The following is a 24,909-nucleotide window of genomic DNA, read 5'->3' as shown; positions in this document are numbered from 1 at the left end:
GGCCTTCAGATGCGGGTGAGACACTGATTAAAATAATACCAATTCATCATATTTTTTCTTGCAAAAGCAGAATAGTGCCTTCCTACCCTTCCACGGTGGTTGAAAACAGACCTCAAATTATAGCATCCAGGCCTTGCATTTGGATTAATTAGGAATTCCAATATACCCAAGTTTTTTATAGGAAAACCGATTAAAGTATCTAATTTGGGTCTCAGAAAATCACTTTCAGATGTAACAAGTACTGGATGCTGGGATCAAATCCATATTCCCAGTGGCTTCTTAACGATTTTGGTAATACTGGGGATTTTCAGCACCTAGCTCTTCTAAAATGTTCAAGAAGTTTTTAGGAGGTTTGTATTCTACACTTTTCATATTTTTCAAAATCATCTTCATTGTCAGTTCCAACCTAAAGGACAGATCTTTTGTCTAGCTTAAGTTGTCCAACACCAAAGTGAATGTGCCTGGTGTCATTTCTGATGTAGTTGGTATCCATACTGCCCAAATTGTTGAACAATGTAATCTTATTTTTGTGTGTCCTGTGACAAGTTGATCTTTATAAGTTTCCTTGACATTTATCCATTATCTGAATCATCACTTCCTCCAACTGATTTATCCATTCTCTGGGAGAAGTTCTTGATCTTGGCTGGATTCATGATTTAGTTCATCTGTTTCCACTTTACTTGGTGAACGTGCTTCATGTTTGCCATTTGAGCCATTTCTATTAATAATTTGGCCTTTAAAGCAGTGTAGGCATCTTTCAGTTTCTTGGATTCTAGTAGATATTTTGACATATTGGCACATTCTCAAAAGCAGGAGATTATAGAGTTTATCTTCAGTATTGTTTCTTAGCATAACCATAAAAAAAAGGCTAACCAAAAAGTGTGAAGAACCAATACGGTGGGTGTAACCTGAGTGCCACACTTTTAGGCAAACCATGGTTGTCAACATGTTCTGTATCTTTGGTCCTCCTGATGTTAATTTCAAACACACAATCCCATTTTATAATACTGCTAAAGGTTTTCATCCACAGTGACTATCCTGTGAAATCCGTGATTGCATAAAACCATTCCTATCATCTGATCTGCCAGTAGTCTTGACAAAGCCGACAATTAAGATCTCATGCAAAGATCTTATTTCCAATTGTACTGCATAGATTTAGAAAGTGGATCTGCTCTAAGTAAACAAACTTCAAAGGTACACTCTTTTATCATAAGTGATGAAATATTTTGTCAAGTAACAAAATGGATCAAAATGGTACTGAAATTTTAGACTACTCAAGACTTCTTAATACTAGTTTTCATATGATTATATTGAAATGGTTCCATGCAATTCCTGATTAGGACTGTTAAATAATGACCTCTTCAAAACAAGCTGTCACCATTAGTGAGAACTATTTGGACAAGAGGTGGAAGCAAGTGTCATTACCAAGAATTTGAATGGCTCAAATGTTTTTTTGTTTTTTTTTTGTTTTTTTTTTTTAACTTAAAGGGTGTGTAATCAAACAGCTTATCCCTTACTGACAAATGTAATGTTGAATTTTTTTTGGCTACTGTGACTGGATTTTGAAATCTAATTTTTATTTGAGAGAAAATGAACAGTGGGGAGGGGCGGGGGGGGGAGAGAGAGAGAGAAGCAGACTCTCTGCTGAGCAGGAACCCTGATGTGGGGCTCGATCCCAGGACCCTGGGATCATGACCTGAGCTGAAGGCAGACGCTTAACCAACTGAGCCACGCAGGTGCCCACTAATTAATATTTTTTATATTTCACAGTAACAGTTTTTCCTCTTTTGTACACAGATACTGCTATATTTTGTCTATAGTTACATTTCAGGACTCAAATTCTAACACTGGCTAAACATCACTGATGAAGCATTTATAACCTCCTTGGTTGAATTTTTGCTTAGAATCCAAACTTTGTTAGCACATGTTAATATATTTTCATGCATGCTTTCAGTTTTAAGTCCATTCAGGTTTTCATTTATGAAGCATTTATAACCTCCTTGGTTAAATTTTTGCTTAGAATCCAAACTTTGTTAGCACATGTTAATATATTTTCATGCGTGCTTTCAGTTTTAAGTCCATTCAGGTTTTCAACATGAAATCCTTTTTAAAATAACTGTCTTTAATCAAACGGCAAATTGGAATTATCCGTAAGATTTTCCCTTTTAACTCCACTTCTTGACAAAACCCTTCCTTTAAACCGCAGTGCACTTTGGTATCTATAAAGCCTCACAAAGAAACCTATTTCTTCACATAAAGAAGATTGGAACAGCTCAAATTGTATTAGATCCAACACTTGAAGATCATTTAATGTGGATCCAGACAGCAGGACCCCTTGTGGAGAGCTGCTCTGCAAACATACCAACATTCCCTAAATCTCAGCACTTCCTGGAGGAGCCGGTGACATCAGCTCCAGGCTCCATATGCTCTTCTACAGCAAGCCTCCAGTGTCTACTTCGTGCTCATTTACCATTTCCAATATAGCGTTCTCTGTAGCTTGCTCTGGTGCTTCTTTCTAATGAAGCTAATGTTCTTCCCGGAAATGGTCTTCTGGACGTCCAATTAGTATAATTAACTGAGCGAAATGACCAATATCTGTAGATTTATCAATCTGCAGTGAAAATTCCTGATTTAATAATCTTCTGGAATACTGTTCATCCCTACTTCACCCGAGATAGCATCACATCATCTGGACTATTTCTTTTCTATTTTCTCTGCTAAACAAACACTGTTGGAATTACTATGGCGCCAATAAAGAGAGCTCTTCCGGAACTTCGAGGGCCTGGGCTTAGCACTTCCTTGCTCTCTTGAGTTGCATCAGATACCTTTGTAAAACAAGCTCACAAAAGCCCTTTGCCCTCCATAATACCCTTGCAGAGTTCCAAGCGCTCTGCACAAGGTGGGTGTTTGAGGCTTTGTTTGCTACCATGTGTCCCGATTTTTCTCCCCACTAATGTGTTTGTCCCGCCTTTACTCAAAAAGTTATTACGATGGAAAGTAAGTATTTGTTAAATTCAAATTAAAATGAGCCAAATGTATTGTGGATTTTCATGGCCTTAAGCAAACTGATGCCTAAATAGAGGTTTTAGGTTGTCTGCATTATTAAGACTTTTCTTTAACTGCATCAAAAATTCAAATGTTAGGGGTGCCTGGGTGGCTCAGTCAGTTAAGTGTCTGCCTTCGGCTCGGGTCATGATCTAAAGAGTCCTGGGATTGAGCCTTGCATTGGGCTTCCTGCTCAGAAGAATTTGCTTCTCCCTCTCCTTCTGCCCCTGCTCATGTGTTCCGTCTGGCTCACTCTCCCTTCCCAATAAATAAATAAAATCTTTAAAAAAAATTCAAATATTAAATACAGGTAAGCAAAATAATATATCAAATCTTAATTTCCACTTAAAGATTTACATCTGGAGTCATAAAATAGAAATACAACAATTCCTTATGTTCAAAAAGCTTCTGAAAAATTGATTTTCTGAAGCAATGAAGGTCTACAAATGTCAGTTAATGAACTAATTTAAGCATGTCTTTTAGAAACAAACTTGTAATTTGGAAACAATTCAATATAAAATTAGATCAAGAATCAAATATCAATCTTGAATGGTAATATCAAAATCCAATAAGTTTAAAGATACACTACACTACAATCAAGTGGGATTTATTCCCAGGATGCAAGGGTGGCTTAATATTCCCAAATCAGTGTGATATGTCACACCAGTAAGAGAAAGGATGGGGCACCTGGGTGGCTTAGTTAAGCATCTGCCTTCAGCTCAGGTCACGATCCCAGGGTCCTGGGATGGAGCCCCGCATTGTCATTCACAATAAAAACTCAAAAAGGAGGTTTAGAGGGAACATAGTTCAACATTTAATAAAGGCCTTATATGAAAAACCCACAGCTAACATCATAACCACTGGGGAAAAAGGACTTTTTCCTAAGGTCAAGAACAAGACAAGGATGTCCTCTCTCACCACTTTCATCCAACATACTACTGGAAGTCTTAGCCACAGCATCCGAAAACAAAAAAAAACAAAGTCATGCAAATCCATAAGGAAAATTTTAAACTCTCACTATTTGCAGGTGACATTATATAGAGAAAACTCTAAAGACTCTGCCAAAAAACTACTAGGCTACTAGAACTAATGAATGAATTCAGTCAAGTCGTAGGATATAAAAATCAGTGTACAAAAATCTATCGAATTCCTATACACTAATAATGAAGCAGCAGAAAGTGAAATTAAGAAAACAATCCCATTTACAATTGTACCAAAATAAGATACCTGGGAATAAACTTAACCAAGGAGGTGAAAGACCTGTACTCTGAAAACTATAAAACACTGATGAAAGAAGTTCAGGATGACACAAAGAAATGGAAAGACATTTCATGCTCATGGTTGGAAGCACAAATATTGTTAAAATGTCCATACTACCCAAAGCAATGTACAGATTTCAGGCAATCCCTATCAAAATACCAACAGCATTTTTTTACAGAACCAGAACAAATGATCCTAAAATGTATATGAAACCACAAAAGACCCTGAATAGCCAAAGCAATCTTGAAAAACAAAACTGGAGGTATCACAATTCCAGATTTCAGCTTATACTACAAAACTGTAGTAATCAAAACAGTATGGTACTGGCAGAAAACCCAAAAATAAACCCACAGTTACAGGATAATCCTCAACAAAGGAGGAAAGAATATCCAATGGGAAAAACACAATCTCTTCAACAAATGGTGTTGAGAAAACTGGACCACTTTCTTTCACCATACACCAAAAACAAAAACAAAACAAAAAAACCCTCCAGATGAATTAAGGACCTAAATGTGAGACCTGAAACCACAAAAATCCTTGAACAGAGCACAGGCAGTAATTTCTCTAACATCAGCCATAGCAACATTTTTCTAGATATGTCTCCTCAGGCAATGGAAACAAAAGTAGAAATAAACTTTTGGGGCTACAACAAAGGAAACAATCAGCAAAACTAAAAGGCAGTCAGTGGAATGGGAGAAGGTATTTGCAGATGACATATCTGATAAAGGGGTACTATCCAAAATATATAAAGAACTTACACAGTTCAACACCCAAAAAACAAATAATCCAATTTAAAAAATGGGCAGAAGACATGAATACACATTTCTCCAAAGATACCCAGATGGCCGACACATCAAAAGATGCTCAACATCACTCATCAGGGAAATGCAAGTTCTGTCAGGGGCCCCATCCAACACCAGAACCACAGCACTGGAGACCAGAGACCGTCTTGGCAATACTAACCCTCCTCCATAACTTGCACAGATTCAAGGAATACCTTAAGGTTAAGGCCAAGTATAACCTCCTAGGTTTCAAAACAGATTTCCTTGTTCCTGGTTACCACTGCTTAAACTTGAGGAAAGCATGGTCTTACATGCTGGAAGAATGAAATGGTCCTTTAAAAGAAGAGGCTTAAATAACCATCTGTTAAGGCAACCGGGGTCTGCTTCCCCACACATTCCGCAGGCCAGCGGTTCTCAAAGTGTGGCCCGCAGAACCAGGGAGCCGGAAACTCTGGAGCGGCGCCCAGGAACCTGGGTTTTAACAAGCCCTCCAGATGATTCCGATGCATGCTCAAGTTTGGCAACTGCTGTCATAGACCATACAGTCCAGGACTGAAAATTTGTTATCAGCAACCCCAGATTAGAAACATCTGTTGACTCAAGTCTAAATGAAATTTAAAAAGAGAAGAACTTCAGAGTCATGCACAAAGCTTACTTGTGTCAAAGCAGAACAGAACCTATGTTTTCTCCATAGAATTTCTTACCTGGAGGAATATGAAGTCTATATAACAGTTTGATTTTCTCATTCATTTCTCCATTATACATAACATCTGCAAAAAAAAGAGAGAAAATGAGTAGATGCAAATGGTTAAAGTACATTTGTTGTGACACAAACTCACTATGGGGAGAGAACTTAGTATGGTCAGTACTTGTTCACCCAATACTTCCCTCCCCTATCCCCAGACAGCACGGTGTTTATATAGAAAACATACAAGGTCACTCTTGAGCTGCAAGATCACCTTGTGGATTTTGTCTGGCTTCATACCTTCTGAAGGATTTTAATTTCAGGCCAGTCCCTAATACATGTCATTGTGTGGACGTGCCTGCTCCACGGTCCCCCCTGTCCTGTGTTCACAGACTCCTGTCCCAAATTAACTCACTGCAGTGAAGACCCACAGGGTCATACCGAGACAGCTCACAAATGCTTTGAATTCGATCAGGTGGTCCATGTTGTCATCCAGGAGCCTGAAAGTCCTCTCAGCGAGGATCTCCGTGTGGGCCCCACAGGTCCAGGGCGAGACAAGCTGAAACAAGTGTGCAAACTGCTGGGCGTCTATGCGGTACTGTTCTGCGTAGGGCCTGCTGGGGTCATGGCGTGGGGCCATGGGCCTGGGCTGCTCCCAGTAACAGCTCATCATGTGCTCTCTCTTCAAACAAGAGGGAGAGAGGGATCTGTGAGAGATGGGGGTGCACACTTGAAAGCCAAGGTTAACTTGGCCTTCTCTCAGGACTCACTTGGCCTCGTAAATTATGTATTGAATAAGAACATTAGAACTCGAACAAATGAAAAAAAATTAAAGTGCTTACATTCTCATTACTCTAACCAGACATGTAAAAGATCTCCCTTGTTACCTTACACTTCTTGCCCATAAGTATGTAATTTTGACCTCTTTTTCTAAGGTTTTTTCATTATAGCATACGATACCTAACAAAACTTACCATTTTAACCATTTCTCAATGTGCAGTTCAGCTGCCATAGTTTTAATTCTAGGAGACCTAATTTTTATTCTGCTATTTTCTCATCAAATCACGTCTGAAAGCGAAAAAGTGCTAGACAGATCTATAGAATAACAGAAGAAATCAGTTGCCCTGGTTGCCTGTGGGGAGGGAAAGTAGGGGTGGGGACTCACATGTAGAACCAAGTTTTTTGTTTTTTGTTTTAAAGAGTTTATTATTTGAGAGAGAGAGCATGAGAAAGAGAGCAAGTGAGCAAGCTCATAAGCAGGGGACGGGGCAAAGGGGAACAAAAGACTCCCCGCCGAGCAAGGAGCCCAATGTGGGACTCGATCCCAGGACCCTGGGATCATGACCTGGGCCGAAGGCAGCCACTTAACCAACTGAGCCACCCAGGTGCCCCAGAACCAAGTCTTTTTACTGCATACTTTCTTACAAGTTTTGAATTTTGAACCAGATGAATATATTAACAATTCAAAAACTGGAAGTAAAAAAAAAAAAAAAGGCAATTCAAAGTCTTCGGAATACACTGACAACTAGAGCAATCAAAACTGGCGCTGTCCCTGAGGTTCGCCTCTTTAGGATGCATCTCTCACACCCACGCTAAATCACCTCTTGGGACATCTCAACTCACTGAAATAATTTCCAGCGACTGCAAGCTTCTGCACAATTGCAGTGTCCCCCACCCATCACGGTGGCACAGAAACAAGTACGGAGGCTGTAATGTGTAAGCACAGATCCTTGGATGAAAACCAAAATGCCATTTATAATTTTACTGTCATATTTCCTGGCAGCCAAGTTCTTCAAATAGCCTTCGCAGAATTGTGAAAAATATCACAAGAACTTTTCAGGGTGAAGCAAAGGTCTAATGAATTTCCATTCCTAAAAACCCAAGACACACTAAGAAAGTGCACTGTATAGCTGTGCATCCTGTGATTAGCTAAAGACCCACAGAATCCTGCCAAGAACACAATTATAATAAGTAAGCCAAGGACCGATGCAACCAGCTGACAAAGAATCCTACAGAAAAACAAACCGATATTAAAAAAAAAAAAAAAGACCTGCATATCAGCAGCTGATACACAGAAGCACACAATTAGCTGTAGTCAACCTCGCTAATGGATAAACAAATTTAAATTAAAATAAAACGCAGTTTTCTACAAGACTAGCAAAATTGCAAAAAATCCATAATAAAAGCTAGCTGGATGTGGAGTGCAGGAAATGAGCTCTCTCGGACATCATCAGTGGAATGAAATTTGAAAAATCAAACACACTTTAGCAATACCCGCTACAGTTTAGTTTGTGCATCCCTAAGGACCGCATCCTACAGAAACTGCAGCACTGTTGTCCAGGGAAAGGCACAAAGATGCTCAGTCCAACACAGTGTATGAAGCAGCAAAAAACTGGAAACAAATGTGTCTCAATAGGTGAATGGTTAAGTAAATTATGGTTCAGCCCTACAACGAAACTGTATGGCTGTTTTCTCATGTAGCATAATATGTCATGTGGCGGGCGGGGGGGAGTGTGTGTCTGAGAGAGACAGTATAAAAGGAAAACAAATCAGGAAAGATATTCACCAATTCGTTAACAGTAATTACCAGCACAAGGGTAAGACTGTAGCCACAGACAGGATGAGACCCTTTCATTTTTTGCTTAAAAGTTTCTTTTTTTTTTTAATGGTAAGAGTAGGTATAATTTTAGTCTTTATTTTGTGATCTTTAATTAAAATTTGAAAATAAAAGTCTTAACCAGAACATGTAAGCAAGTAAAATATTATTAAAGATACCAAATGCTCTCTAAGGCCTGATAATTCACCAAGAGTGAATGGATTTAACTGATCGTTAGTAACGGCAGGTTTATGAACACATAAGTAACTGTTTCGGGTCTCTGGTGCTCCCTGAAGTATTCTAGGACACCGAGTCTGTATCATACTGTTCACATCTTACTTACGTAAGATTAATGATGCTGTTTTCAATTTGAGAGAATAGGAGACATCACAAATACGAATTCACGTAATTTGAAAGACTGCTTGACAACACGGATGGACCATGAAGGCACTATTGCTAAGTGAAAGAAGTCAGACAGAAGAAAGGAAACATACTATATGATCTCACTTATATGTAGAATCTAAAAAAAAAAAAAAAACCCAAACTCAGAAAAAGAGATCAGACTTGTGGTTCTTCAAGGCTGGGGTGAGGAGTGGAGGCACTGGAGGAGGTGGCTAGAAGTTATTCTAATTTCTGGTTAGAATAGGCACTAGGTCTCCCATCCAAGTACTAACCAGACCCGACCCTGCTTAGCTTCCAAGATCAGACGAGATCAGGTGCGTTCAGGGTGGTATGGCCGTAGACTAGAACAGGCACTAGGGATGTGCTGTACGACGTGATGACATGACGGCTATACGGTGTATCTTAGTTGCTAAGGGAGTGGATCCTAAAGGCCTCATCACAAGGAAAAAATTCTTTTTTTTTTTTATATCTACAGGAGATGGATTCTAATTAAACTTATTGTACTAATCACTTGACAATATATGTAAGTCCTGTTGTATGCTTTAAACTCACACAGTGCTGTATATTGGTTACTATCTGTAAAACTCAAAGGAAAAAATTGCATTCAAGCATTTAAAAAATTGCTTTAAATTAACAATAAAAATAGATTTCATTAAGTACCAACCACATTGTTCATCTTGAATAGCAAAGAATGTTAAATGAAGTCGGTCAGAGCTATTTCTTCTTAACACAAAGCGATCATGCCTATTCATTCCAGGCTTAGGGAAGGATGCAATGAAGTTAAGGAACAGAAGAATCTTTATTACTAACCTATCACGTATTTATAAAACAATGGAAGGATATCTCTGTGTGACCCTTTCCCTGAAAAAATGAAATTCATTGAAAAGACCAGAAGTAGGGACACCTGGGTGACTCAGACGTCCAACTCTTGGTTTTGGCTCAGGTCATGATTCCAGGGTTCTGGTACTGAGCCCTGCATCGGGCTCTCTGCTCAGCAGGGAGCCTGCTTCTCTCTCTGCCCCCCCACCCCCCACTCGTGACCTCTCTCTCAAATAAAATCTTTTAAAAAAATAAATGAGTTATGTGGCAACGTGGAAAAGTGTTAATAACAGTATCAAGGGAAAATAGAAGACAAAGTAGCACCCGTACCAGTCAAATATAAAAATAAGTCTACATGTATTATGGGTGGGATTATGAGTCATCACAAAGTATAGGAGGTGGTAATGTCAGTAATGGTCACTGTTCCATCTACTAAGGCCCGGAAACTCCATGTAGAACAGTGTGGAATGGGTTACCAGCACCGAAGGAAGGCCCTCTGCAGAGCACAGCTCTCATGTGAGCCGTAGGCAGGCGAGACAAAGCTGGAGCTGGCAAGTGGGACAGCTCCAGCCTCTGCTGCCACTGCACAAGCACGTGGCAGACCCCTCCAGTGCCCATGTGCTCACCCACCTCCACCCCGCCCCCCCACCCAAGGCTGACAGGCTTGGGCCTGTCACCTCATCTTCCCAGAGTTTCCTACCTTGAATAAGTCGTAGAGTTCTTCCAGGTCTTCAGGAAGAATGGAGACTTCCGGGATCACAACTCGGAGCTTGAGGAAAGAAGCAAAAGCAGTGAAGTGAATTCTCTGCCTGCACCTGGGAGGATCAGAGGGAACACGTGGGGGACGTGTTCTTGCTCGTGGGGGACGCCAGGCGCGAGTCCTGCCTACCAGAGCAGTCTGTTCCTTTCTGACACCAAGATCACGTTATGGTAACTTTCTCAAGGTGTTTGCCCTCAGCCTTCCCAATTCACACATCAGTGCCTCGGGACAAAGGCGTAATTCTAACAGAAATCAAACTCTCTCGCAAAGATGTGGCTTGGGCAGGAAGTCCCTCCTGAAGAACGACTCACACTGCAGGCCTCTGTGCCGGGCATCTTCTATATCATACCTCATTTAGTCCCAGATGCTGGGAATTAGTACCCCATTTTACAATGGGGGAAACCGAGGCTCATGGGGGTTAAATTGCTCACAATCCCATCTGACTCTAAAACCCCTGTTTCTACACCAGGTCACCCTAATTCGATGCCGGGGGAGCAGGGTGGCAATCTTTTTTTTTTTTTTAGGTTTATTTATATTTAATAATCTTTACACCCAGCACGGGGCTTGAACTTGGGACCCCAAGGTTCGAGAGTCACATGCCAGCCAGGTGCCCCAAAAGCTGGCCGCCTTCTGAGACAAACAGAACGGAGCCCAGGTTAGCGCCCGACTGCCATTCTGACAACCCGTGACTCACCACGTTCTGCTTTGTGGTATCTTCGTGGCCCTGGAGAACCCTGATCCGGTGCTTACAGCGCAGGTGCTCAATCTGCTCCACAGACTGGTCTCCAAATTTCTGCACAGAAACGCGGAGTCACTCATGCACAGAATCCCTTCTTACATAACAGAGGACAGAAGTAGCAGCAGGGAACCTCCCACAAAATCCGTCTCTGAACAAGCTTCCCAGAGGATGGAGGGGAGGGGCATGGGGCCGGACCCACTTACCTCATAGGAGTCCCGGATCAGGTCGGCAATGTCAGTCCCAGGGTAGGGCTCCTGGTCATCGGAGAAAAAGGCATGGTGGCTGCCAACAGGGGGTCCGGGGCTGTCCTCATTCTTAATGTGATCTAGAAACCTGAGCACAGAACCCACCACTGAAGTACTGGTTTCCCCTCACCCGCGACGCACCACACCTGCTACCTTCCCAGGGGCCGTGGGACATGTCAGAGCGCTTTCAGACACAGCTCATTCGTCTCCAAGCACTGGGGGGAGGGCACCAGAGCAACGACTGTGCTCCCTTAGAGAAAAGGAGACGTGCTGAAAGCCAGACTTGTCCTTCTGGGCTCCATGGGTGGGTTGGCAGGGACCTGGGAGACTCTGGTGAAGTCAATACAAAGTTCTGTGCATGCGTGCCATCGTAAGCTTCCACAGTATTCTGAAAGGGAAACTTGATCGGTCTTTCAACTTGCCCTCAGCTCCAAGAGACCCAGGTTCCAGTCCTCAGCCTCGTGGGACTTTTCTCGCCTGGCAACACACCAGCCTCTACACATCAAATGTCCGAAACCTCCAGCTGGCTGCCTAAAACCACCATTTCCCAGTGCCTGCCTGCCCCATTCAAGGCCACTATGAGTGTGTATCTCTTCAGAGAAAAGCACGGATAACCCGCTCTCCTCCTGTACCCTCTTTCACTTGCCGGAGAGGAGCAGGGAAGATGGCGCTCTTCACCACACAAAGGCAACAGTGCCACCTGACTGGGGAGAGGCCACGGCGTGACAAGTGGCAGAGTGGAAGGAAAAATTCCACAGTGACAACCCTGCTGGGTACCCACTGCTGCCTCCACCTGGTCTATTTTGCAGAGCCCTCGATGCTCCCCCACCCCACCCACCGCCATGAGCCCACCTGCTGAGGACCATGAGGGCCTGGCCATCGTCCTTGCTGCTGCACAGGCCCTGGGCATTGGCTTCCAGCACGGCCAGCCCCAGCTGGAAAATGGCTTTGATCCCATCGTAGAAGAAGCAATCCACAACGCTCACTGCACTCTCCAGAGGCATAATGCTGAGGAAGAGAGTCAGGAACCAGGAGAGAGAGATGGACGCGAGGGCTGAGAGGTCGTTCATGTGCTCCGCCAGCTCGGGGAGGTGCTCCTTGATGAGCTCCTCAAAGACCGACTGGTCCACCTGGGCCCCTGGAAAAGGCAGGCCACAGAGACTTGGCTGGGGAAGGATTCACACTTTCTAAAGTTAGCCTGAAATTGAAACTACTCTGACATGAGCAGAACAATGAAACAGAATTTGAGTCCAGAAAAGGACTCATACTTAACTGACTTTTGACACTGACTAGAGTAATTCAGTGGGGAAAGGATAGTATTTTCAAAAAACAATGCTCAGTCAAGCGCATACCTGTGTGGGGGCAGACGGGACCTGAAGTCCTACTTCCCATCATACAAGAAAATGCATTTGAAATGTGTCATAGACCTAAATATAAAGGCTAATACTATAAAGCTTCTAAAGAAAAACACAGGAAAAGGGCAACATTTCTTAGGACACAAAAAGCACTAGCCACAGAAAAAAATTATACATTGGACTTCATGAAAATAAAAGACTGGTACTCTCCATAAAACACTGATAAAAATAATGCAAACTTCACACAGAGAAAATATGTATAATACATATGCCTGACAAAGGTCCTGTATTCAAAATAACAACTCTTACAACTTAGTGGTCAATAACCCCTTTTTTCTTTAAATAGGCAAATGATGTGGGCAGACACTTCAAAAGAGACCATAAACAAATGGCCGGTAAGCACAGAAAAATATGTTCAACACCATTCATCAAAGAAAGGCAAAGTAAAACCTGCATGATAGATCCCTTCTTCCCACTAGAATGGCAAAACTTAAAAAGACAATTCTGAAGGCTAACAGGGATGTGGGGCAACCAGAACTCATACGTTGCTCGTAGAGGATCTGTGACTGCGGTAATATTCACTTTGAAAAACCGGCAGTTTCTTATAAAGTTAAAAATCCATCTAACCTATGACCTAGCAATTCTCCTCCTAGGTAAATAGTCAAGAAAATGGACAATCTTGATTCAGAGAGACTTACACATGAATGTGGATTTCAACTTCACTTACAATAAAAGACTGGAAACAACGCAGCCCTCTAAGAGGTGATGGGATCAGCAAATCATGGTCTGAGTGAAGTGCGACTCAGCCAGAAGAAGGGGCAGAGCGCTAATGCTCCAGCAACCTCATGTCGTGCGCAGGAAAACAGACACAGAAGAGTGCGTTCTCCAGAATTACATTTAGACCAAGTGCAAGAACTCGGGCCAAACTAAGCCGTGGTGACAGACGTCAGGACCGAGCGTTCCCTGTGGCAGGGAAGGGGCAGAAGGGAACTCGGGGTGTTACGGAAATGCTCCAGCCTTTGCCGGGGCGGTGCTCGCACGGGTCCACACATTACCACGGAGCCTCTGCTGAGCAGGCCGCGTCCCGCAGCAACACCGTCATGGTGGCTTTGGCAGCTTGCCTCCCAGTGACCCTGAGGCTCCGATGATTCCGTGCTACTGTGTACAAGGTTGAACCGCCTCCCCCAGCATAAAGTGGAAAGGGAAGGCAGCCCATCACTCAGGCACCTGGAAGGAGCCAGGGAAGACAGTCTAGAGCATACTGAAAGGCCACCAAAAGGCACCAAGTGGCCACATCCTTTCCAGCCAACCCCTCCTTACTCCCAGGGGTCCTCACATTCCCTCAGCCTTCTGGACACCAGTCTTCAGGAGCGTTTTCTTCCTGCCCTGCCCCACCTCCAGTCCTTTGCCAAATTCTGTCTCAAATTGGTTCTTTTGTTTCTGTTCCCACCTCTGCTGCTGGAATTTTAGGCCATCTCCAAAAAGATACGGTATCTGAGAGTAGCCAGAAGCCGAAGCAATGTTTCTGTCATTTTGACCACTAGGAGGTGCTAGACCACAGGGATTCTGCAAATTCCAACCACCACAGGAAAGGCAGGCACCAGGTGAGTGCCTGAGTGCTGTGGGGTCATAGTTCCGCGGGATCATAGTTCTGCCCAGAGCAGGGGGGGGGCGGCATTTCTCAAGTCTGTCCTTCAGGTCCAGCCTCGAGAGTCGCCAGCCCTGCTCTGCACACCTCCTCTCCACAAGGGAAAGGGGCACATCTGTCTGCATGAGCTCCTTGGGTACGAAGGCAAAACCACCCTCCCTTTCCAGGCCACAGTACCAGCGGAAACCTCTCTAGTTTTCAATTTTCAACTTGTTTCTCAAACCTAAACATTTTTCTTTTCAGGCAACCTCATTCCACCCTTTTGCCAGAACAGTGCAAAGATTACATCAGTTGGTTTTGCACATTCAAGAGCCAAACAGTGTTTGTACAGAGACCAGCTGAGCGGCACAGGGGATTTCTGAACAAGGACTGATGACAAATGTCTTTGCCCAGGCTCTGTCCCTGCTCCCCAAGCACAGAAGAGGAAGAGGGGGAGGAAGGAGGCAGTTTACCAATGACTCGGTGGTTGAAGTAGTCAGGGAGCATCCGCTCACACACAGCAACGAGCAACCAGAAGGCCTCCTCCTCCTTGGCGTACAGCAGCAAAACGGAGGTCAGGATGTTCATGGACTGCTCAGGGTTCACAGAGGAGGGCATGGTCAGTGAGCGGGCCATGTCGTGCCACACAGACAGTAAAAACCACACAAGTCCTCATGGAACACATATCAAAAACTAATGATACACTGTATGGTGACTAACATAATAAAATAAAATTTAAACACACACACACACAAGCCCAAAGGGTCCACAGACGTCAAGGCTGTAGATGAGACACCCAGTCTAGCCCAACCACGCTGACACTTGTGAAGTGGAATGACCATGTGGATCAACATGGTCCCCACAAGACACCCCAGGCTGAGCGACCAGCCACCGTTCTGTCTCTGTCCCCCTCTAGGAATGCTGGGGTCAGCTGTGGTGCATGCCTCAGGCTCAGGTCAAATCCAGCTACTCTGCATGTATGTTTTTGTTTTTCTTAAAGGTTTTATTTATTTATAAAATAAAGGGAGGGAGGGTGGGAGGAAGGGTGGGCACAGAGGGAGAAGCAGATTCCCCACTGAGCAGAGAGCCCAATGTTGGGCTTGATCCCAGGACCCTGAGATCGTGACCCGGGCCAAAGGCAGATGCTTAACCAATTGCGCCACCCAGGCACCCCTGTGTGTGTATGTTCTAACACACACACAAGCACGCGTGTACACACACACACACACACACAAAACATTCACATGTTGCTTTTGTCTTTCACAGGAAAACAAAGTTTAAACTCTTCTATTTTCAAGTATCAGAAAATTCTCTACCCCAGTCTTGTGGTGGGGCAGGGCAGAGGTGTTTTATTTTACTGGGTTTTATTCTGTGCTTGTTTATCACATCCCTGAGTGAACTTTCCCAGTAAATTCAACAACTGCTCAGAGGGCGTCTTACCTCCACTTATGCTTCCTGAAGGAAAGGGATCGGCCCCAAACATCTTTTTCCTCCCCAAATAGCACTGATATTTTAAAAATAATCCCTGTAACTTCTGTAGAGATCTAGAAAGATAAAGCTCCCTAGAAGCGTTATCAGTGCCGTCCTACAGCGGAGGCCTGGAGGGGCGGTGAAGACCATCTGTCCTGCCAAGGACAGTGACTCATCACATGCACTGAACCAAGCATGGGCACCAAGCAAAGTTTCTAATCTCAAGTAATCAGCCTGTTTGACTATACAAAGATGATTCCTTTGGCCTTATTCGATACATTCTTTAAAAGAAGAGACAAAGCACAGAGACTTCACAGGACAGTCCTTGGTACCAGACAGCTGAGAACAACAGAACCCAAAAGCTGGGTGATCAACACGAGACACGGACTCAAAGATTTCTGTTCCCCCATTGCACACCTCACCTGGCAGTACCCAATTTTGGGGTTCCGGTGAGCATAGGCCGTCAGGACTCTCCTCAAAGCAGCAATTCCCGTTTCATTTTGGAAGGCAGGGTGCTCCGGTAAGGAACGATGCAGGTCCCGTTCTATCTCCTCGGTCACCAGGCAACATTTTCCCATGGACTCCTCCACCAGATTGCCATAGTAACCCGGATGCGAGGCGAGATCGGTTACCGCATCTGACGATTTAAAAGTAATTTTTCAAGGGGGTGGATTGCCAGGACAGAGTCAACATGGGGAGGGGGCTTGTCCTGCCGGAAGACTCAATGGGGTCTCGTTACTTGAGGGACAGAAAGTATTTTGAGACCACACACAACCAAAAGGACTTCATTTCTGCCAAAAACAAAAAAGAGAAAATGAAACAACATGGCTTTTCTAAGAATAACCTTATAGAGAGAGGGGGAAACAGCTCATACTAGAAACAACTGTATTAATATGCTTTTAGTAAGTTGTATTCTCTAGTAATAGGAAGAGCAGATACACGTATCTACACATAGAGATGTACACACAATTTTCATATATTAACACGAAATTACTGAGCACGTATGTGCAAAACATATGAGAAGGTACACTTACGTTTAGTAATCAAAACAATTATCAAGGAGCCAACAAGCTGCCAACAAGAAACTCTGAGGCTGGGTGACCAAGCAGAGCCCACTCCCCCCAAGCCTCTGACAGGCAGGGACCAGGGGTGAGGCGTCAACAGCGCACCAGCCAGCACCAGGGCACCTGTGGTTCCAGCCAGTGCTCCCGCCTCCAGTCCCACACAGCAAGGTCCTGGGAGATCAGGGCAAGCAGAAAGGGCCCAGTTCCGCCTTTAATCACCAGTCTAGGCTTTTAAATTCTGATTGGGTTTAGTATGCTGCGCTCGTCAACTCAACCCTCTGCTGACTCTGATTCCCCATCACATCCCATAAACAATCACTACGACATTCCCCTGTACTCAACGCTCAATACTAACAGCTGCCACCCAACCCGCAACAGCCTAAACCCCACAGCAATCTGTCAACACATCACTTGAAAGGCAAGACAGCCCTTTAGGAGCTAGGTTTTTTTTTTTTTTTTTTTAAATACGATGTGTATGTTCACTAGAGGCAGACTATAAACCAGTGGCATTAACAGGTGCTGCCTGTTAGGCGGTTAAGGTGAGTCATGTGACTTTCTTTGCTCGTTCCTATTTTCCTTTCAGCTCTGAGATTGTTTTCATTAAATACAAAAATACAGAAGACATTTTTAATTTCAAAAAGGCCTGTCTTGCTGAAGAAACCAGCCAAAGGGACTCCGCGTGTGAAACGAGGTGAGCAGTAAGAATCCATCAATGAATCCCAACTAAGCACATGCCAGCAAGTATGTCGGGAAGCAGGACATGTGCATCTGGGCATCCTGGGCCAGAGAGGGGATGGGCTTGGCTATTTGGGGGAGAGACTAAGAGGGAAGAGAGATGACTGGGGTGAAAGTCTGGCATGAAGCCACATGAGGGAGGAACATAAGAAGGGTGCAAGGAGAAGACAGGTACCCAGGCCTGGCCTCCAGGAGGCTCGGCTGACCTGAGCACAGCAGGGCCACCGAGAAGAGCAGAGCTCCTCTGCAGGTTTCCAGCGGCACCCTGATAGGAGCAGCAAAGTCACACCACTGGACGACAGGGGCCTTCCCTTCCTGCCCACAAGGCCCCACCACTTCTACTGAACCAGACGAAACGGCCGCCCTCGGTGCGGAGACATTGCTCAACATGGCTCTAGAGAAGTCAGTCCTTGTCTCTGCCCACCGATGGGTGAGTGTCCTGATGAGAGATTCCCAGACATCACCAAACAGCAGCAGAGGGAGAGTCCTGCGGCCTGAGGCCAGACAAGGTCAGCACTGAATGGCTCAAGTGGATTAGGAGGAGGAAGTGGGACAGAATCCCTGCAATGGTGCCTCCTGGGGGTGCCGTGCGTCTTCCACGGAGGAGGGACCAACAGAAAGTGTGCCGGGGGATTTATTTCAACACCGCTGCAAGTGAACAACACACAGGGCAGTTTGTTTGTTTAGTTGAGTTCAGAATGTAGGTCCTAGAAAGACACTTCACTTCTAGGAGGTTCTTTACAGAGTCCTCACGATGACGTATGGACTCAAAGTTATTTTTAAAGGAGAGGAGATCCCTTCAGCCAGACCTCACATTGGCCAAGGAAGACACCGCAGCCCAGAGGTCTCAGGCAACTGGACCAAGGTCCCACAGCTAACACAGTAAGGGTGCCGAAGTTCTTGTCTGGGAACACCGCAGGAGGAATCCAGAGACGGAGGACTTGTCTGCACATACACGCTGGTCAGATCTGGGCCTCTGTTCCTGTGTCTGTTCCAGAAAGAATAGTTGAAATACCAGCAACACTTACCTGAGAAAAGCAGCCAGAGTTTGCCACGTAAAGATTCAGGGATCCCCATGGCTACAAGCTTCCGGATCTTCTCTGTGCGAAACATACACACGGTTCTGCCATATTCCACAAAGTGGTCATTCCACAGGCTTATTTTTATCTGTTCCCTGGACTGGAGATGGAAACGCTGTTAATGGACAAAGAAGCCCCTCCACGCCTTCCACCACAACCCACAGCAGAGGGAGGCTGCCTCTGTTAACAGAGGGACCAACAGTGACAGGCAACTGGTTCAGCAAATATTTCTGAAACACTTGCAGGCACAGAGGACGTAAAGATGAATAACACAGAGTACCAGCCCTTCTGGAGTTCAGAGCCCAGCAGGAGCGTTTTACACAAATAAAATGCTATTTCCTTGGCAAAGTTGATCTTAAGAGTAGGTTTGTCCAAATAGTCAAGTCCAAAGCACTGGGAGGGTGAGTTGGGGGTGGGGGACGTTAGGGGAAGCGTCTCAGGATGTCGACACCAAGCCAGCTGTTGAAACACAGGTCAGCTCAGAAGGCGAACAAGGGCAAGGGCAGGGGGATCATAATTTGCCCTGAGCTCCAGGACAGCCAGAGGAAAAACTGAAGCCTGAAAAAAAATCACACTGTTCTCATTATCAGACACAAGACAGATACCATTTCTCTAGGCAACTAAAAATCCTTTAAAATCATCCCTAGATGACAGGAGTTCTTAGTACCTTTGAAGCAGCATGTTTAATATGCTTTTCATTATCTGTGTTCTCCAGTAATGGGAGGAGCTTCCCCATATATTCACTATTCTTACAGGTTCAGTCAGGAGTTCAATGAGCTGCTCTGTGTAAAGCATATGAGAAGATTCTGTTTTGAATGAATAAAGCTAACGATTATATAGTAGCCAACAAGGCAACAAGGCACAGCTTGGGGTAGTAATGTCCATAGACACCCACAGCACATGTGGTCCCAATGCAGCCTCCCTCCAGCCGCAGGGTCTTTTCAGAGTACAATTTCTAGCCTCTTTACCCTACTGTGCATGACATTTCCCTCAGATTCTCCCTACAAAGAGGAGAAGGATAAGTAGATGTAACAGAAATATCTTTCGTCCAGTAAAACTACAGCACAGGAGACCTTTTGTTCCAGGAGAGAACCAAGCAGTACTGTAAAAGGAGCTCATACAGACGCCCTGGGTAAGAAGAGAAACCTTGTTCTGCACCTGCAAGAACCCACAAAGGACAGCACTGATGGCTCTCCAGGTCACATGGCCAAGAGCTATGTCAAAGAGCAGCTTAAGAGGCAGGTAGGGAAAGCCGCCGGCCTCGGTCATCTGACCACATCCTCCATGTACGGGACGTGCTCAGGCAATGGCATCGGCCGAGCCCTTCCACTACTGCCCAGGAGGGAGAGGGAGAGGCGCCAGCTCCTGGGGCGGCCAGCAACCTGCACCACACCCGCTCTCCTGAGGCCCTCGGGCCTGGCGCTAGCAGGTGCATGGCCCGCAGCAGGTCGGACAGCTGGGAACCCCCACCCATGCTGGCTCTGCTGGGGCCCGGGGGGGGGCAGAGCCAGGCCACCCACCATTCGAGAGTCGGGGCTCTGGCTGCCTGCCCGGTGGAAGACAGAGATCAGGGCCTCGGGGTGGAGCCTTGGGCTCTTCTCTTTTTCACTTTCTTCGCTATTTTGAGAGGACACCATTTCAAGATCCCCAAACTTGTGGTCATTGCACATGCTTGTTGAATGAAACACAGGTGAAGTCGGCTGGAAAGAAAAAAAAAAAAGGAGGGAGCTAGAAGAAAGTCATTACTTATGGAAGTCTTTGTTTTGCCTTTGGAGACATGAAGGAAACATTTTCTTTATTTGAGAGAGAGAGAGAAAGAGTGAGCATAAGCAAGCAGGGGGAGAAGGAGAGAGAGAATCCTCAAGCAGACTCCCCACTGAACATGGAGCCTGACAAGGGGCTTGATCTCAGGACCCCAGGATTGTGACTTGAGCTGAGATCGAGTCCAGCGCATAACCGACTGAACCACCCAGGCTCCCCAAGGTAACATATTTAAACATGCCTATTTAGGACTCAAGGGAAACAGACTAACATTAGCTCAACAGATCTGATCCTCAGGAAAGAAGATGGTCCACACTGTGCTTTCCTGGAAGGCTGCTCACAGCATACAGAGCATGGGTCCAAAAGGGGCAGACAAGCCCCATTTCTTGTATGCTTCCAGAACTGAGGATGACCATCCTAGAAAACAGCTCTCGGGTACTGAGAGACTATCTCCTTTCCTCCCTGTCTCTGCACAGGTAAAAAGAGGTGAAGAAAGAGAGGGATGGGTGTGAAATAGCAGGAGAGGAGGTCCCAGCGGATCCAGGTCTTTTTTCCGGCTGTCCAGTCTTAAGGACAATGTAACTTCTCTTTTAACAAGTTCCATCTGCCCCCAAATAACATCCCCTCAACCTCAGGGGTGGGGGGCACTGACCCCTCCAACCTGTGAGGAGGGTGTCCACTAACCTGCAGGTCGATACCCCTTCAAACCCTCCAGCCTGGGAGGGCTGCCCTGTCAAACCTGCTGACGTGTGTGTGCACCCCACCAACCTCTCTAACATAGGGAGGGGTGCCCATCAGTTCCCCTAACTTCTGGTAAGGGTTGCCCCATGAACTCCTCTGACCTGTGAGCAGAGTGCCCTGTTAGCCCCTCTAACCTGTGTCGCATCTACTCAGGACCCCTAGAGTATCAGAAGTGACACACTGTCTGGCACACAGGCCCAATCATCTCGAACACAGTTCTCTTGTTCCCAAGTGGATCGTGGTTATGTGCACCCCCTTTAGAGACCGCTGCCCTAGAGGCGGTGAGAAAAGAGATCTTCCCTTTCTGGGATCCCACCGTTTCTAAGCCGCATACCAGGTCTTCGTCTCGTGAGGTGTCATAACGCACGGGGTGGTTGGCGTGCACCTGCTTCAGCCTCACGAGCAGGCTCTCCACCAAGTTATCTCTGTCCTTTAGCTCGATGAACTGGAAGGCCATCTTGCTCCTAATGCTGATGATGATGGGATTGGGGAGCAGACTCGTGTCCTCCATCTTCTCGATGCTCACCACCTATTGCAAAAAGTTACACACAGAAGGTACAGCGAGAGACAAAGGAGGGCAGGCATTTCAATCACCTACTTAGAAAATATCACCGAACAGAAGGTAAAACCAAACAACTGCCCTAAGGAGCGATACAGAAGTTTAAAAGCATCCAAGGCAGCATGTTCACAATAGCCGAAAGGTGAAAGTAACTCCAGTGCCCATCAACAGGTGAACGGAGAAACAAAATGTGATCTATCCACACAACTGAATACTATTCAGCCTTAAAAAGGACAGAAATTCTGACACGTGCTACAACATGGATGAACCTGGAGGGCATGATGCTCAGTGATTAAGCCAGCCACAGATGGGCAAACACTGTATGATACCACTTAGAGGAGGGACCTTAAGTAGTGCGATTCAGAGGCAGAAGGTAGAGGGGTGGTTGCCCGGGGCTGGAGAGGGAGGATGGGGAGTGAGTGCTTAATGGGGACAGAGTTTCTGTTGGGGAAGATGGGGTTCTGGTGATGGTGGGATGAGACCATGAATGTACTTAATGCCAGGGAACCTAACACTTCAAAGTGGGTAAAGTGGTAAATGGGATGTGGATGTTACAACAAGATGACAAATAAGTATATAAGACAACTCTTGGACTTCTTGCTCCACTCCTAAGTCAGAATATTTGTACAATGAAAACATCTAGAAAATGACACAGAGGGAGATCACGTGCATGAAAAATTTTGAATTTTCCCAAAGAACAGCGCTCAGAATTTGGAGGTCCTGATGGGAAACAGAGTGGTGGGTACGGTCACCACCTACAGACATGCCCTGAAACCAAAGGACTGCGCTTGTCAGATCTGGAAGTAGCCTCAGGTTGCCCTGCATTTCTGGGGACTGACTGCGGAATTTTACAGTGGGAAGGAAACTGGTCCACATTAAAGGAAACATTTTTTACATGTTTCACTCAAGTCCCAGCAGGGTACAAAAGCCAAGCAATCTGACATTTTTAAAAGGTGATGCTTTGTGTTGGTTGCCTTTTTTTCTTTCCCCTTTTCGTGAGTGCAAGGGGTGGAACCCTTCCTAAGAGCTGCCAGAAAAGCTTTAACTGCTAGGCAGGGCCTTTTTCATAACAGCTTTACCAATAATGCAGAGGTGAGAGTGCTTGCTTCTCACCAATCACTTCCAGGCAAATTTCAGGCTGTTGGTGCAATGATAGAAAAAGCAACAACCACATGGGGACTGGTCAAATGCAGGCGGTGCTTCACTCCACAGGCCTGGAAAAACCCCGCTGGGCGAGCAGCCCTTCTGCGGCCAGTCTCACCGCCAGGGGCTCAAGGACAAAAGGCGGGCTCGGGAAGCGCGGGCCAGGGCTGCGGCTACCTCTCTGAGTGGGAGGATGACATTGCAGCAGCCGTCCTCCTTGCTGGCAAAGCAGACGTAACGGTCAGAAGCAAACATCCGCCCCACGGTGTGACAGCGGCTGAATGGCGTCCAGAGCGAGCAGTCCACCACGGCGTGCAGTCTCTCCCGCCTCGGCAGTCTGAAGAACGCCCGGAAGAACTCGTTCTGTGCTCTGGCTTCCAGGTCCCTGGCGGGGGAGGGAGAGAGAAGAGAAAGAGGCAGGAATGGTGAATGAACACGCGGGTTCACAAAGAAAACTCTGTGAAGCCCACGGGGGCCACCAGATGTGGAAGAGGATGAGCCCCTCCAGGTTCTGTGTGGGTCCCAGCATGTGCCCCACTTCACAGCCAACCTCGGGGACGGGTCCTCAAAGCAGAAGGGGTTGCCTCTGCGCAGAAGTAAGACAATCAACTCACAGACCAGAACAGATACTCCCTTCCTGGTTTAAGCAACACTGTGAATCACCATCAAACGAGTGTTTAAGAATCCAGTATCAAAAAGTCAGTAACACCAAGTGCTGGCGAGGACGTGGAGAAATGGAAACCTTCGTACACGGCGGGTGGGAATGTAAAATGGTGTGGCCAGTCTGGAAAACAGTCCGGCTATTTCTCAAAAGGTTCAACATGGACTTACCATACGACCCTGCAAGTCCCCTCCTAGGTGTAGACCCCAGAGAACCGAAAATGTACATCTGCTCAAAAACCTGGACACACCTGTTCAGAGCAGCAGAGCTGGCAACAACCCAAATGTCCATCAGCTGATAAACAGACCAACACAATGTGACAGAGCCACACAACGGAGCAACGAAACATTAACAAAAGCTACAGCATGGATGGACCTCGAAAACATTACAGATACAAAAGACTACATACTGCCCAATTCCCTTTATATGAAATTTCCAGAATAGGCAAAACTCATAAAGAGAGAAAATAGCTCAGTGATTATGTAGAGCAGGGGATAAAGGGAGAAGTGGGGAGCGACTGCTCATGAGGATGGGGTTCCATGAAGAAAATGTTCTAAACCAAGTGTGGTGATGGTTGCACAACTCTGTGGACTGAAAAACCACTGACTGGGATGCTCTAACAGGGTGAATTGTACGGTATATGAATTACAGCTCAAAAAAGCAGTTAAACTGAGATCTATGCGGGGCGTATTGTAAGTGCTGAATAAATATTAGCTATTATTACCTTTAAAAAACAAATCCAAGCAGCGTCTGGCTGGCTCAGTTGTTAAGCATCTGACTCTTGATTTCAGCTAAGGTCATGATCTCAGCGTCATGAGATCAAGCCCCACATCAGGCTCTGCACTGGGCATGGAACCTGCTTAAGATTCTTTCTCTCCTGGGGCGCCTGGGTGGCACAGCGGTTAAGCGTCTGCCTTCGGCTCAGGGTGTGATCCTGGCGTTATGGGATCGAGCCCCACATCAGGCTCCTCTGCTATGAGCCTGCTTCTTCCTCTCCCTCTCCCCCTGCTTGTGTTCCTTCTCTCGCTGGCTGTCTCTATCTCTGTCAAATAAATAAATAAAATCTTTAAAAAAAAAAAAAAAAGATTCTTTCTCTCCTTCTCCCTCTGCCCCTCCCCCAGCACACTCTCTCTCTCAAAAAATAAATAAAAATTGGGGCGCCTGGGTGGCTCAGTCGTTAAGCGTCTGCCTTCGGCTCAGGGCGTGATCCTGGCGTTCTGGGATCGAGCCCCACATCAGGCTCCTCAGATGGGAGCCTGCTTCTTCCTCTCCCACTCCCCCTGCTTGTGTTCCCTCTCTCTCTGGCTGTCTCTGTCTCTGTCGAATAAATAAATAAAATCTTTAAAAAAAAAATAAAATAAAATAAAATAAAATAAATTAA

General features: G+C 45.6%; 1 protein-coding gene across 1 annotated transcript in view; it reads right to left on the bottom strand.

Moving 5' to 3' along the window:
- The window catches only part of TBC1D8 (TBC1 domain family member 8), a 64,698-nt gene that overhangs the window by 5,642 nt on the left and 34,147 nt on the right, over positions 1-24,909 (bottom strand). Inside the window, exons 6-17 of the mRNA XM_034657266.1 lie at positions 23,045-23,252; positions 21,482-21,694; positions 20,184-20,363; positions 18,613-18,763; positions 16,208-16,422; positions 14,789-14,906; positions 12,186-12,471; positions 11,292-11,421; positions 11,044-11,142; positions 10,290-10,358; positions 6,214-6,454; positions 5,792-5,857 (exon numbers count right to left, since the gene is read on the bottom strand). Of these exons, the coding sequence (XP_034513157.1) occupies positions 5,792-5,857; positions 6,214-6,454; positions 10,290-10,358; positions 11,044-11,142; positions 11,292-11,421; positions 12,186-12,471; positions 14,789-14,906; positions 16,208-16,422; positions 18,613-18,763; positions 20,184-20,363; positions 21,482-21,694; positions 23,045-23,252 (1,976 nt within the window). The remainder of the gene's footprint in view (positions 1-5,791; positions 5,858-6,213; positions 6,455-10,289; positions 10,359-11,043; positions 11,143-11,291; positions 11,422-12,185; positions 12,472-14,788; positions 14,907-16,207; positions 16,423-18,612; positions 18,764-20,183; positions 20,364-21,481; positions 21,695-23,044; positions 23,253-24,909) is intronic.

Source organism: Ailuropoda melanoleuca, chromosome 4, assembly GCF_002007445.2.
Source record: "Ailuropoda melanoleuca isolate Jingjing chromosome 4, ASM200744v2, whole genome shotgun sequence".
NCBI lineage: Eukaryota > Metazoa > Chordata > Mammalia > Carnivora > Ursidae > Ailuropoda > Ailuropoda melanoleuca.
Note: the sequence above shows the minus strand (reverse complement) of the source record. Positions and strands in the feature narration are given on the sequence as shown.